Source organism: Ursus maritimus, unplaced genomic scaffold (genome assembly GCF_017311325.1).
Source record: "Ursus maritimus isolate PB19 unplaced genomic scaffold, ASM1731132v1 scaffold_25, whole genome shotgun sequence".
Taxonomy (NCBI): Eukaryota; Metazoa; Chordata; class Mammalia; order Carnivora; family Ursidae; genus Ursus; species Ursus maritimus.
Genome location: NW_024425008.1, coordinates 25,207,779 through 25,221,215, shown reverse-complemented (window position 1 = coordinate 25,221,215; position 13,437 = coordinate 25,207,779). Strand labels below are relative to the sequence as shown.

General features: G+C 50.3%; 1 protein-coding gene across 1 annotated transcript; it reads left to right on the top strand.

The window, feature by feature from the left end:
- The first annotated feature begins 7,462 nt into the window (after nt 1–7,462).
- Nucleotides 7,463–10,887, top strand: FOS (Fos proto-oncogene, AP-1 transcription factor subunit). The gene is made up of 4 exons (XM_008699566.2): nt 7,463–7,775; nt 8,538–8,789; nt 9,215–9,322; nt 9,446–10,887. Exons 1-4 carry the CDS (start codon nt 7,635–7,637, stop codon nt 10,085–10,087), a joined length of 1,143 nt encoding a protein of 380 aa, XP_008697788.1. The 5' UTR covers nt 7,463–7,634; the 3' UTR covers nt 10,088–10,887.
- The last annotated feature ends 2,550 nt before the right edge of the window (nt 10,888–13,437 follow it).

Below are 13,437 nucleotides of genomic sequence, written 5' to 3'. Positions count from 1 at the left end.
ATTCTGAACCACCTGATTAATCTGGAGGAAGGAATAGAACGATTCTGCCGATCACGCAAATGAAGAATCCTGTGGGTTCTGATCCCATCCACTGAGCTAAGCAATCTGAACCCGGCAAGAGCACATGGCACTCTGATGAAACCTTGAAGATCAGCTCCAGCCCAGATAGGGCTGATGTAGGCCCCACATCCAGGCCTCAGGTGATCCGGTGGTATGTGATACTCCAGGCCCGGCCAGTGTAAGTCTAATACTCAGCGAATACTGACCTGGCCCTAGCTACATGCCCAATCATGGCTGGATTGCCCAAGAAGCCAAGTAAGCACATGCTGGGGCCAGGACTGGGGCAGGGATGGGGCTAAGGGGCATTAAAGAAAAAACTGGGAAAACTGTGGCCATCGTTCTATTTATCGAGGGCTTGTTCTTGTGCAAGGCACGGTTCCTGGGAGAACCAGCAATTGTTCCCTCCCTCAGGAACTCACATACAGGCCTTATTTCAGCATACTGGTAAGTTTTATTTTTTAAATAAAATTTAATCTTGCAATTTAATAGTGTTTTTATTTTGAACAGCTTAGGAGGGTACATAAAAATTTTAGTATTAGGGCCATAAAAATTTTATTATGGCCCGATTCCCAGTGCTTTTAAACAAGTTAGGTTTTTAACCTTTATGCCCAAATATTTCTTTTCTTTTTTTTAATGCCCAAATATTTTCTAAAAAATTGCTTGTAGTATTAACTTGAGTTTGTGAAAAAGAAGGGATTTGGGGGATAACCTGTCCTGGACAGAATTTCTCGTTCGGCTGATCACTGTTTCTGGATGGGGCAATTGTGGATTTAAAACTGTAGCACCCGGGGCGCCTGGGTGGCACAGCGGTTGGGCGTCTGCCTTCAGCTCAGGGCGTGATCCCGGCGTTGTGGGATCGAGCCCCACGTCAGGCTCCTCCACTGTGAGCCTGCTTCTTCCTCTCCCACTCCCCCTGCTTGTGTTCCCTCTCTCGCAGGCTCTCTATCTCTAATAAATAAATAAATAAATAAATAAAATCTTAAAAAAAAAAAAACAAAACTGTAGCACCCGTACCCTCTTGTAGGACAGGTAGGAGAAGCATTTAGACAGCAAATGTGAAGGGTCTGTACAGTTCCCAGAATGGGGGTGCCCACGGGTTTTATAAGCATCTAAATGATTATGCCTGATAAAGAAGGTTTGTTGTTTTGTTTTGTTTTTTAAGATTTCATTTATTTATTTGACAGGGAGAGACGCAATGAGAGAGAGAACACCAGCAGGGGAAGTGGGATAGGGAGAAGCAAGCTTCCTGCTGAGCACAGAAGCTGATGCGGAGCTCGATTCCAGGACCCTGGGATCATGACCTGAGCCGAAGGCAGACACTTAACGACTGAGCCACCCAGGTGCCCTGATAAAGAAGGCGTTGATCAGGATTTTGGTTCCATTCACTTGTGGTGGGTACAGGTAAGAAGTCACCCATCAAGCCCCTTCATCCAAAAAGAGAATCCATACTGTCTTTTCAGCCGCATGGACAATAGAGGATGAGCTTTCTGTTTAATGTCCGTTCTTTCCACAAACATCTATTGAGTGCCTTCTAGTGTCAAGAAGCTAGACATTGAGGATAGTCTCCTACTGAAAAAGACAAATAAGGTTCCTGCTTTTGTGGAGATTATGGCCTAGTAGAGGAAGGCAATGAAAAAGTATATAAATGAACAAATAGGGTAACATGGTGATGAGTCCCAGATAGAAAATAAAACCAGGTAATATGACAGAAAGTGACTGAGGGATGCCACAATGGACGGGGGACAGGACGGGCTTCCTGGAGAATTGATATTTGAGCAGACATTAAGGAAGAGTCACCATGTCAAGATCCGAGGCGGGGAGAAGAAGCAGCAACGGGCAGAAAGTCCCAGCTACAGACCCAGCTTGGCATATTTGAGGAACAGAAAGAAGGCCAGTGTGGCTGGAGTGGAGGTAATGAGGGAAAGTGGTTGGAGATGAGGTTGGAGGGCTAGGCAGGGGCTGGGTCATATACTTGGTAGACCTCAGTAAAGAGTATAGATTTTTTTCTAAGTGTAATTCTTTACCTTGGCCACTAAACAGGTTTGGAGGGATTTATGATTTAGTGTTTAGTGTGACAATTTAATTCAGAGCCCCCCAAGTGGGAGAGTAGACTGTCCCCACTAAGCAGGAGAGCAGATCTGTCCCTGTCTTCGTTGATTACCTCTCAGTCTTGGGTGGGCCAGAGTCTGTGGCTGGAGTTCTTCTGTAGAGTCATTTTTGGAATTTTACCAGTGATTTTACGCCCCAGGTAAAATATCAGTGGGGAAAATCAGACCTCAGCTGGGAGTTGCAACTGGAAGTTTTCTTGTAGAACACAATCAAATACTAACCTAAGACAGAGTGTTCATATCTGAGAACGAGACTCTCATCTGTAGATCAGAAGGCGACGTAACTCTGAATTCTTACATTCTAGTCAGGATCTTCCTGGTGTAGATTGGGGATTTTTTTTTTTAGCATCATAATTATTACTGTCTCTTTTAAAGATCTTTCTTGTTGAGCAAGGTGGTGGATGAAGTGGCGTAAGCTATGCTCGAGATGTCTTCACACCTTGGAGCACGTCATGCGCCAGCCCATGCTGGCTGCCCCTGGCCCCACCCATGCTGACTCGGAGATTTTTCTCATTGGAGGAGAGTCCTGCGGTTGCAGTCTTTCTTCAGGGTGCGTTGTTGTCCTATAGGTTTAGTGACATAGTTGGGGTTCTTTTGGAATTCCAGCACCTGAATCCCACCAGGGCTGCAGAAGGTCAGCTCGGGACATCCAAGGAGCTGAGAGCCTGGAGAGGGCTTTGCTTGTCTGCCCACACAGGAAGTTTCGGCCTGACTGACAATGAGGGTCCGAGGATGCTGGGTGTGGTGAAAACTGCTGCCAGCTTGGGCTGAAAAAGGTGTCCTTTTTCGGCACCGTAACTATTCCCCAGTTTCCTCAGCTCCAGATGGAGTGTATCCCAGGGGCCACACAGAGCTTTGCGTAAATGCTCACATTAGCAGAAGGACGGGGATCCCATTGAATCATCATCTCTTGTCAAAGAGCCAAGAGTTGTTCCGAAGGAAAAGTTTTTCCCAAAGAGGCTAAATCCCTATACTAATTAGTGGTGGTGGTGGCAGAGGCAGCCGTGGCGGTAGTGGTGTGTGTGTGTGTGTGTGTGTGTGTGTGTGTGTGTGTGTGATGGTGGTGGTAATCCTGAGCCTCCACTGTTTTAAAATAGGAGCAGTGTTTTTGCTCACTGTCTGAGCCATAGGGTGAGTAACCTTGACCCCTAAAGCCCTTCTTTGGGTGTCATGTGTGTGTGAGTCCTGCAGGAATTGTGGAATGCTTCTCCTCCTTGGGTCCAGACATTTAGAAGGAATAAATTAGAGGGTGGTGGTAACATGGTCATTGTCATTGCAGACAATGTGGCATTTATGTATGGGCACTGGCTGCCTTAATCATGGGGCTCAATAACAAGGGCAAGTTTGAGCTTTCATCGCGAACCGCTGGGGTGTTCTTTAGACACAGAGCCTGCACCAGCTGAAAATAGCCCTAACATCTTGTTATTTTCTCTTTCCCAATTTTTGCCTATTCATACCCAAGAAGAAAAGACTCAGCCTGTTCGGCTTTTCCAAAGATTTAAAGAACCTCATTCATTGGTTTCTAAGGACCCATAAAGGACAATATTTGCCTTGCTTGGATGAGGGTATTCATTCATTCATTCATTCATTCATTCATCCATCCATTCGAGAGATCTTCACTGAACACCTACTATGGGCCAGGCACTGTGCTAGGTGCTAAGTGAATACCAGTACATGAGAGAAGAGAAAGGCCAAAAGTGTGTAGATGTTAAACAAGTCTAAGAAGCGACTTCCCCAAGTCCCTGAAGGAGTTGATTCTGCTATACACATCTTCCTGACTTCTGGTCCCGTGCTCTGACCACAACCCTTCACCACTAGACCACACTTCCCCAAATAAATAACTACTTCTGCATGCTGGGGATGGGTTGTGTGCGGCAGCATTTACGTAGGCGGCGCAGACGGCAGCCTTTCACTCAGTGTTGCAATAACACCAGGCTAAACAATGTGCACTGACTTCCAGAGTTCCTGAACAAATGCTTGATGTGGGTCAGGTCTCTTAATCCAAATGCCAGAAAAGTGCAAAATAGGAAAAGTCTCCATCTGATAAGGAACAACTGTTGAGGAGCGATAGATTTGTTTTCAATTTGGGTTAAAATCAGATACGGGATTCTCCCCTCCTTTGCACTTTTGGATCCCCAAATAGGAGGAACTCAGCACACAGATAATCACAAAGTGCGTAAGTTTTGGTTTTATATGCTCAGACTTGCCCAGAACACAGAATCCCTGCTGTGCTGGAAGAGCACGGAGCTCACAGAGGCACACACACATCTGTCTCAAAGTCACCCTGACCTTGGCAAATGGCAAAGATAATTTCACTTGTTGGTTCTGATTTCTCTCTATTTTAAGGCTACACCATGTGAGCTCCATACTAAAAATGTAATTTTGCAATCCTGAAATGGATTGAGATGCGAGAGGACATTAGAATGATCGCAGATTCGGATGCTCCGGCATTTCAATCTTTATCATGTCATTTCCCAGAGGACAGTGGTTCCAGGTTCCATCTTTGTATTGTAGTCGCTTCCTCTGATACTGCTCTCCCAGACCGCCCCTGTGTTCCATCGCACCCTGTTCTTACCTCTGTCCAAGCACTTGCTGCTGCTCTGCAAGTGTCTACTTATGTGTCAGTCTTCTCCCCAAGACTGGACTCTCTCTGAGGGTCGGGACGGGGCCACTCTGTTCACTACAGTAAGGGCCAGCCCCCAGAACTCATCGGGGTGCATGGCCTTAGGAGGCTCTCAATAGTTCTTTGGCAAAGAAAAGAATTATGAATTCATGATTCTGTCCTTTTCAGAGGATGGATTATTAAGTCTCCCACTCTCTGGTCATAATGGTGCCAGGAAGGAAAGAGTTAAGCTATCTGAGAGGAGACAGGTTCATCCAAAGACCCTTTTCCTTTTATTGGCAAAGACAGAATGAAATGATATATGGGCTAAATCCTGGATATAAAATCTTGACACACCCTTTAGGTGTCGGGCTGAGCAGATTCAAACTCTGAAAGGGAAGTCAATGAAATCATTCTAGGTTTTCTCTTAAGTGGCCTGGGATATAGTTATGAATGGAAGGCAAGGCCAGACCCAGGAATTCAAAGCTTGACCTACTTTGAGCTAATAAGAACAGAGATGGATTTGCCCTCAGCGCTCATAACTTTTTAATTAATTAATTTATTTAAATAATCAAGGACAGTGAAGCAGCCTGACAGATGAGAGAATTAGGAGAACTGAAGGCCGAAGAATTGCTTTAGGATTCAGGGCATCTCCGAGAAGTCTGTGTTTATGTATTATGTGTTTTTCCTTCTCTCTCTCCTTTTTTAAGTGAGGGGGGGGGAAAGCGCCTGAATTCCCACCAACATAAACCGGTGACATACAATGATGAAATTCTGTTTTCACCTCTGCCTGTGACAGGGAATGCAAAAATAGCAAGTGGCCCAGTTCCACGAATCCCCGCCTCCCTGCCCTCCCAGCTCCCGCCCGGTTCTCATCTCTAAGAATGGAGGTTAGCGCACGGCCGCGCGCGAGCCGCACACAGCCCCCGGACCCGGAGGATGATGTCAGGCGGCGGGAGTGGCCGCAGCCGGGCCGGGGAGGCCGAGGCCCCGGGGGAGCGAGGAGGGAGGGCGGCCTGGCCAGGCCGACGGCGCGCCCGGCCGCGCGGCGTCGCCTGGAGACAGCCCTGGCGGCGCAGTGTTGCTGTAAACAGCCGCTTCCCTGTTACTATCTATAGCAGGATCGCCTGGCTCCGGGGTGCGGCGGCGGGAGGCAGGTCGGCGGTCCGGCTCCCCGCGCGCCCGGAGGGATCCGCCCGCTGCCCTAATCCCGCCTCGCCCCTTTCTAGGGGCCCACCGTGAGCGCCTGGCCCGAAAGAGTGGGGGAAGGGACACAGCAGCTCTGCCGGGATCTGCGACTTCGCGTCCCCGAGGAGGCTGGCGCGCGGGGATCCAGGCAGGGACAATGTGACCCCAGGTGTCCTTCGCAACGGAGGAGGAGGCTGGGGGCGTCTGGGGGCGCAACGCACTCCCGAGCACCTAGCCGTCCCAGCCCCGTTTTCCAGGCCACAGAGCCGCGCCTGAGGTCCCCGCGGCGGAGGTCTCCCGCCTGGGAGCTGCTGGCCAGGATTCTTCCAGCGTCCCCGGTCCTCCCCCCTCCAAGTACGCGCTGGAAAATCACCCGCTGTGGGCTGCCAGTAAGCCCAGCTTCCTGGGGAACCGAACCTCATCTAACTCCCCAGCTCGAACTTGCGCTCCCCCAAAGGCTCTCTCCACCCGGTACCCCCAACTGACCACCTTGTCTACATAGCCCGCCCCCCACCACCACATCCCACTCCCCAGGCCCCAGCTCAGAACTAGGCAAACGAACCCAGCAGACATTCTTGCATGGAGGTTCTGCACAATGTTTACTGGCTAGTGTCTCCGAGATTTGACAGTAACACTAATATCCCTAAGTACGGCCGAGGGGGGAAAATGCGCTTTTTTTCCCTTAAAAACGAAACAAAACAAAACAAAACAATTAAAATTAAAATACCCAACATCGTAGATAAAGTAGGTTATCGTATTCTCTTGTTTTGGATCTCCCGACTTTTTGCTTCCAAAGGCAGTAACAGTCCTAGTATTGCTCCAGACTGGGGGCTTGAGGGTCTGTTTTCACAGTTCGGACTGAATTAGGGCTAGAAATGGGAAAGGCGGGGGGTGGGGGGAGGCGCATTCCTTCTGGGGCCGAGGCTTAACCCTCGGGCTGTGTACCTGTTTCTCCCATACCTGAGCCCCAGCACGTTTCCGGGGTTCCGTATACCGGTAAAAGGCGCTCCCAACCCATCCCCCACCCCGCCCCGGGAACAAGGGTCCGCATTGAACCAGGTGCGAATGTTCGCTTGCGTTCTTCGCCTTTCCCGCCTCCCCTCCCCCGGCCGCGGCCCCCGCCTCCCCCCGCGCTGCACCCTCGGTGTTGGCTGCAGCCGGCAAGCAGTTCCCGTCAATCCGTCCCCCCTTACACAGGATGTCCATATTAGGACATCTGCGTCAGCAGGTTTCCACGGCCGTTCCCTGCGGTCGTGGGGGGAGCCATCCCTGGAGTCCCTCATCTTAGGAGGTCCCCGAGACCCCTAAGACCCAGATTGTTAATCACTCAGAAGGTAATGAAACACGCCAAGACGGGAGGCGGGAAGCTGCGAGGGCGGCGGAGGCGGCAAGGAGGCCGCAGAGGTGTCCCGGTCCGCTCGCCACCCCCCTCGCGCCGCGATGGTAGCGCCCATGACGTGTGTGGGGGCTCATTCATAGAATGCTGTTATAAAAGCAGTGGCTGCGGCGCCTCGTACTCCAACCGCATCTGCAGCGAGCAGCCGAGAAGCCGAGACAGAGCCGGCGGCGGCGGCGCAGCGAACGAGCAGTGACCGCGCTCCTACCCAGCTCTGCCCCGCAGCTCCTACCTATCTCTGCCCCTCAGCCCCTCGCCCCGGCCCAGACTCACCGCGACCATGATGTTCTCTGGCTTCAACGCCGACTACGAGGCGTCCTCCTCCCGCTGCAGCAGCGCCTCCCCGGCCGGGGACAATCTCTCCTACTACCACTCACCGGCCGACTCCTTCTCCAGCATGGGCTCTCCCGTCAATGCACAGGTGAGGCTGGCTTCGCGCCGCCGCGGGGCCCGGGGTCACCGGGGAGGAGACACCGGGGCGGGACGCCCGGGAAGATGAGTCGCGGACCCCTTTGACAGGGGTGGGAGGCTGCCTCGGCCGGAGCAGCCCTATCTCCGGAGCCCCGGACTTGTTGGGAGCGCATGCACGCTTGTCATAGTAGGAATTGGTTCTCCTCTGCCGCGGCAAGCTCATCCCGAGCTGCCCTCGGACCGGGCTCTCTGCCTGGTCTCTGACATTCGCTGGCCCAAAACATGTCCCAAGCAAAGACTCGCGAACTAGAGCCTGGCTCCTCCGGGAGGCAACAGAAAGCGGCAATCTCCCCTCCCATAGCAGCCTGGAGCAGGGAGGAGGGGCGGGGGAGGAGGGTGAAGCCGGCGGGTGTGTAAGGCAGTTTCATTGATAAAAAGCGAGTTCATTCAGGAGACTCCGGAGCGGCGCCTGCGTCAGCGCAGACGTCAGGGATATTTATAACAAACCCCCTTTCAAGCGAGTGATGCCGGAGGGATAACGGGGACGCAGCAGCAGGGTGGAGGAGAAAGGCACCGCGTTGCGGATTTCTTGAGAGGGAACGGGGAGACCTTCCATCCAGGATGAGGGCCATAAAGAAAGACCCGAGTAGTCCCGGGCATGCTTCTCCTCCCTCTCTCTCCCTGCTGCATGCGGCACTGGAAACTCGACTCTCCCCACCTGTGTCCGGAACCCGCTCACTCACGTCAGCTTTCCTCTTCTGTTTCGTTCTAGGACTTCTGCACGGATCTGGCCGTCTCCAGTGCCAACTTTATCCCGACGGTGACTGCCATCTCCACCAGCCCGGACCTGCAGTGGTTGGTGCAGCCCACCCTGGTCTCCTCCGTGGCCCCATCCCAGACCAGAGCCCCCCACCCCTATGGAGTCCCTACCCCCTCCACTGGGGCTTACTCCAGGGCTGGAGTCGTGAAGACCATGACGGGAGGCAGAGCTCAGAGCATTGGCAGGAGGGGCAAGGTGGAACAGGTGAGGAGTGCTTCAGCACCTTCTGGGGGGGGGGGTTGGCATTGGTGGAGATGGGGAGCACAGTAGACAGGGTGAAGCCACTACACAGAATTCACTACATATCCTCAAACGGGAACCCTGGCTCAAAGCCGTTTCCATCCCAGGCCAGACTGTGATTGTCCTACCCCAAGAAATACTCTAACAGTTTCTTGCCTAAGAGGTTCCTGTCTCAGGCTTTTAGCCTGGGCTCTTCTTTGTTCTCTTGCTGAGGATCTTATTTTAAATGCAAGTCACACCCAGCCCGCAACTGCAGGTTAGAAACGGCTTCCTAGCCAAGGTGCCGGGAAGCTGGGAAGCAGCAGGGGCCAGTTTCACTGGGGTGGATGAACCCAGCTGATGGCGGACGTGTAACTGACTGTTGGTCTTTTTGAAAATTATTTTTCTAGTTGTCCCCAGAAGAAGAAGAGAAAAGGAGAATCCGAAGGGAAAGGAATAAGATGGCCGCAGCCAAGTGCCGGAACCGGAGGAGGGAGCTGACTGACACTCTCCAAGCGGTAGGTAGATTCTGTGGGTCACTCCTTTTTCAAACTTAGGGGAAAGTTGGAGCCTGGGTATAGGGGAGCAGGGTCCTTGAATAAGCCCGTGTCTTATGCTTTGCTCTATCCCTCTGTATACAGGAGACAGACCAACTAGAAGATGAGAAGTCTGCTTTGCAGACCGAGATTGCCAACTTGCTGAAGGAGAAGGAAAAACTAGAGTTCATCCTGGCGGCTCACCGACCTGCCTGCAAGATCCCCGACGACCTGGGCTTCCCCGAAGAGATGTCTGTGGCTTCCCTAGATCTGAGCGGGGGCCTGCCCGAAGCCGCCACCCCCGAGTCCGAGGAGGCTTTCACCCTGCCCCTCCTCAGTGATCCTGAGCCCAAGCCCTCCGTGGAGCCCGTCAAGAGCATCAGCAGCATGGAGCTGAAGGCCGAGCCCTTCGATGACTTCCTGTTCCCAGCGTCGTCCAGGCCCAGCGGCTCCGAGACCGCCCGCTCCGTGCCAGACATGGACCTGTCTGGTTCCTTCTATGCAGCGGACTGGGAGCCCCTGCATGGTGGCTCCCTGGGGATGGGGCCCATGGCCACAGAGCTGGAGCCTCTGTGCACCCCCGTGGTCACCTGTACTCCCAGCTGCACTACCTACACGTCTTCCTTCGTCTTCACCTACCCCGAGGCTGACTCCTTCCCCAGCTGTGCGGCTGCTCACCGCAAGGGCAGCAGCAGCAACGAACCGTCCTCTGACTCGCTCAGCTCACCCACGCTGCTGGCCCTGTGAGCAGGCAGGGAGGGGAGGCTGCAGGCACCCACCAGTGCCGCTGCCCGAGTTGGTGCATTACAGAGAGGAGAAACACGTCTTCCCTCGAGGGTTCCCGTAGACCTAGGGAGGACCTTATCTGTGCGTGAAACACACCAGGCTGTGGGCCTCAAGGACTTGAAAGCATCCACGTGTGGACTCAAGTCCTTACCTCTTCCGGAGATGTAGCAAAACGCATGGAGTGTGTATTGTTCCCAGTGACACATCTGAGAGCTGGTAGTTAGTAGCATGTTGAGCCAGGCCTGGGTCTGTGTCTCTTATCTCTTTCTCTTTAGTCTTCTCATAGCATTAACTAATCTATTGGGTTCATTATTGGAATTAACCTGGTGCTGGATATTTTCGAATTGTATCTAGTGCAGCTGATTTTAACAATAACTACTGTGTTCCCGGCAATAGTGTGTTCTGATTAGCAATGACCAATATTAAACTAAGAAAAGATATGACTTTATTTTCTAGTAGATAGAAATAAATAGCTATATCCATGTACTGTAGTTTTTCTTCAACATCAATGTTCATCGTAACGTTACTGATCATGCATTGTTGAGGTGGTCTGAATGTTCTGACATTAACAGTTTTCCATGAAAACGTTTTATTGTGTTTTTAATTTATTTATTAAGATGGATTCTCAGATATTTATATTTTTATTTTATTTTTTTCTACCTTGAGGTCTTTTGACATGTGGAAAGTGAATTTGAATGAAAAATTTAAGCATTGTTTGCTTATTGTTCAAAGACATTGTCAATAAAAGCATTTAAGTTGAATGCGACCAACCTTGTGCTCTTCATTCTGGAAGTTTTGTAAGATTCTGAAAGGTATTGGAGACCAGTTTGTCCAGAAGGGTGGCTCCTGGAGGGGGACACGCCCCTTTGTTTGATCTCTTATCAAAAAGGAGAAGGAAACTCTAGAGCTGATGTTGGAATATCTTACAAATACATGTGTTCACATGGTGGTGCTAAGATTCTCTAGAAGATTCTGGGGTGGCAATCGGCTGTGCAGTAACTTTTGTGGGAACGTGGCTGCCTGCTCCTCTGTTTTGAAAGTCAAAGGGGGAAATATTTAACTTTAGTTGTGCTTATATTAAGTTGAAATGTCTTGATCTTAACGGGATCCCGTTAGCAAACAGAAGCTTTGTGCAAACCACTTTAACTTCTTATTCCCACAAAATTATGTGAGGGGTTACTCCCACCTTAAAGGTGAGCAAATTGAAGAAGAGCTAGAATGAATGACTTTCTCAGTCTGCCACTAGTGAGATTCCAGTCTTAACTTCCTCGTTCCTTACCCTATCCCTAAAGCTGAGCTGTCTCTTAGCACTTGGTTAAGAAAGAAAAGAAAAAACTTCTGAGGACTTAATTCCTACATACATTTAGTGGGACTATTTTTATTCTCATAAGGACAGGAGCGCTATTGCCCTATCCCTTAGTAATAAATGCCTTGTAATTTCTGACATTTCTTGAACATCATATGCCTGCCATTTAGCTTACGCTGGGGGGAAGAGAAAACTGGCTCTGAGAATTTGAAAGAGATCTCGAACAGTACAAATAATGGTTGATCATTCGGTAAATAAAAAGTTACATAATAGCTCATTACGGAGGAGTCAACAGGGTTCTGAATAAGCTGTAACTTAGAAGCTTTATCATCTTAAAGAAGAGCATGACCTTTGTCTGGGGCACCTCGAATAATGGGGCCCTTACACACACATGCACATACCACAGAGAGAGGAGCCCTTCTCCCCGCTGCTCTCAGGTACCATGCCGGCCACATGCTTGGAAGACAGAGACCATGTTTCCACACCTGCCTGGTGGAAGAGGGCTTCAGTGCTGGCCTCCCGATGCTTTGGTGATAATGAAAAACACTGGGTGGTTATGGGGTGTCACACTCAGTCAAGTTGAAAGTTTTAATTGAAAATGACAGTTCCATTGAGGTTGATGTTCTCACCTCTGATCTCCCTGTGCCTCACGTAATAATCGACATTTGAAACCAACTTACTTTAGGCTCTTATGGAAGTGGCTTTAGACTCCCTGTTTGCTGTTGAGAGGGTAAATTTTCTGTAGCCTTTATTTTATTATTATTATAATTTTTTTAGAGAGGGGGGAGGGGCAGAGGGAGAGAGAGAATCATAAGCAGGCTCCATGAGCCTGAGATCATGACCTGAACCAAATCAAGTCAGATGCTTAACCAACTGAGCCACCCAGGTGCCCCTCTGTAGCCTTTAAATATGGCCTAGACTAATTACAAAATTACTGTCACGAACACCCCGATCTGAAGGAACAAGGTGAGATGCCATGCAAGGAAGCCAGCCGGCTCCCCTTACATGTACAGAAAGAACAACCCACAGAAGGACGTTTCCCAGGTGAAGTGTGGCTGGACCTCAGCCCTGGACACTGAACTGCTCCCAGGACCTGACTAATGGCCCCTGTCAATCCCATGCTGATTAGAGAAAGCACATTGCTTTCCCTTTGACAGCCTTAGCCTATGCCCAGACCCTTCCTCTAGTTCATCATAACCTGGTGGAGACCAGGCTGCTCCATCAACAAGACAACATTGCAATTTCAGGGAGAGGGACTTGCATACGGGGAATCCCATTAACAGGCTTCTCAGAGTCCAGAGTGTGCTTCGTAGGGCTGACATCCCACCAAGCTCCCTGTGGACTATTATCATGGGATCAAGAGAAGAAAGGAATTCCCTCTCTTTCAGCCAAAGGGCTCTTTCCAAATACTCTTTTCCTGAGTCAGGATTCAACAACTCCCATGGATGGTGGGTTCTAGGAATGTTGACTTCCTCTCGGGGAAAGACTGATCTCTACCCACAAGATATGACCTCATGCTGGTCTTAACAAAACAACTATCCCAAAAGATACAAAAGATAACACATATAATAGAAAGGGTTGGGAATAAGGCTGGGAGGGGTCATTTCCTTATGGGGAACATGTCTACTTTAGTCATCAGTGGATCCCCAGACCTGTCTCAGTGTCTGGTTCATAGTACAGGGTTAATAAATATTTGCCCAGTGGATGAAAGAATACATTCGGCACTATTTCCATGAGCAGAAATAAATTCCACACATATTCTCTAAATTCTATTCCAAGGGCACCTGGCCAGCTCCGTTGGTAGAGCATGCGACACTTGATGTCAGGGTCGTGAGTCTGAGTCCCACACTGGGTGTGGAGCCTACTTAATTAAAAAAAAAAATTCTCCTATATCCAGACCCTTTCATGATATTAAGCAATGGGGATTTCACATCTTTTATGTCTGGCTTCAAACACATGCCCCACTCTGTCCTCGGCTCCTGGAATTTATCTACTGTCTCCTCTG

What these genes read in the sequence shown, in the direction of transcription:
- FOS (XM_008699566.2), top strand. Translation starts at nt 7,635, where the DNA reads ATGATGTTCTCTGGCTTCAACGCCGACTACGAGGCGTCCTCCTCCCGC. An exon ending in GCTCTCCCGTCAATGCACAG is followed by an intron (nt 7,776 to 8,537) that starts GTGAGGCTGGCT and finishes GTTTCGTTCTAG; the next exon opens with GACTTCTGCACGGATCTGGC. An exon ending in TGACTGACACTCTCCAAGCG is followed by an intron (nt 9,323 to 9,445) that starts GTAGGTAGATTC and finishes CTCTGTATACAG; the next exon opens with GAGACAGACCAACTAGAAGA.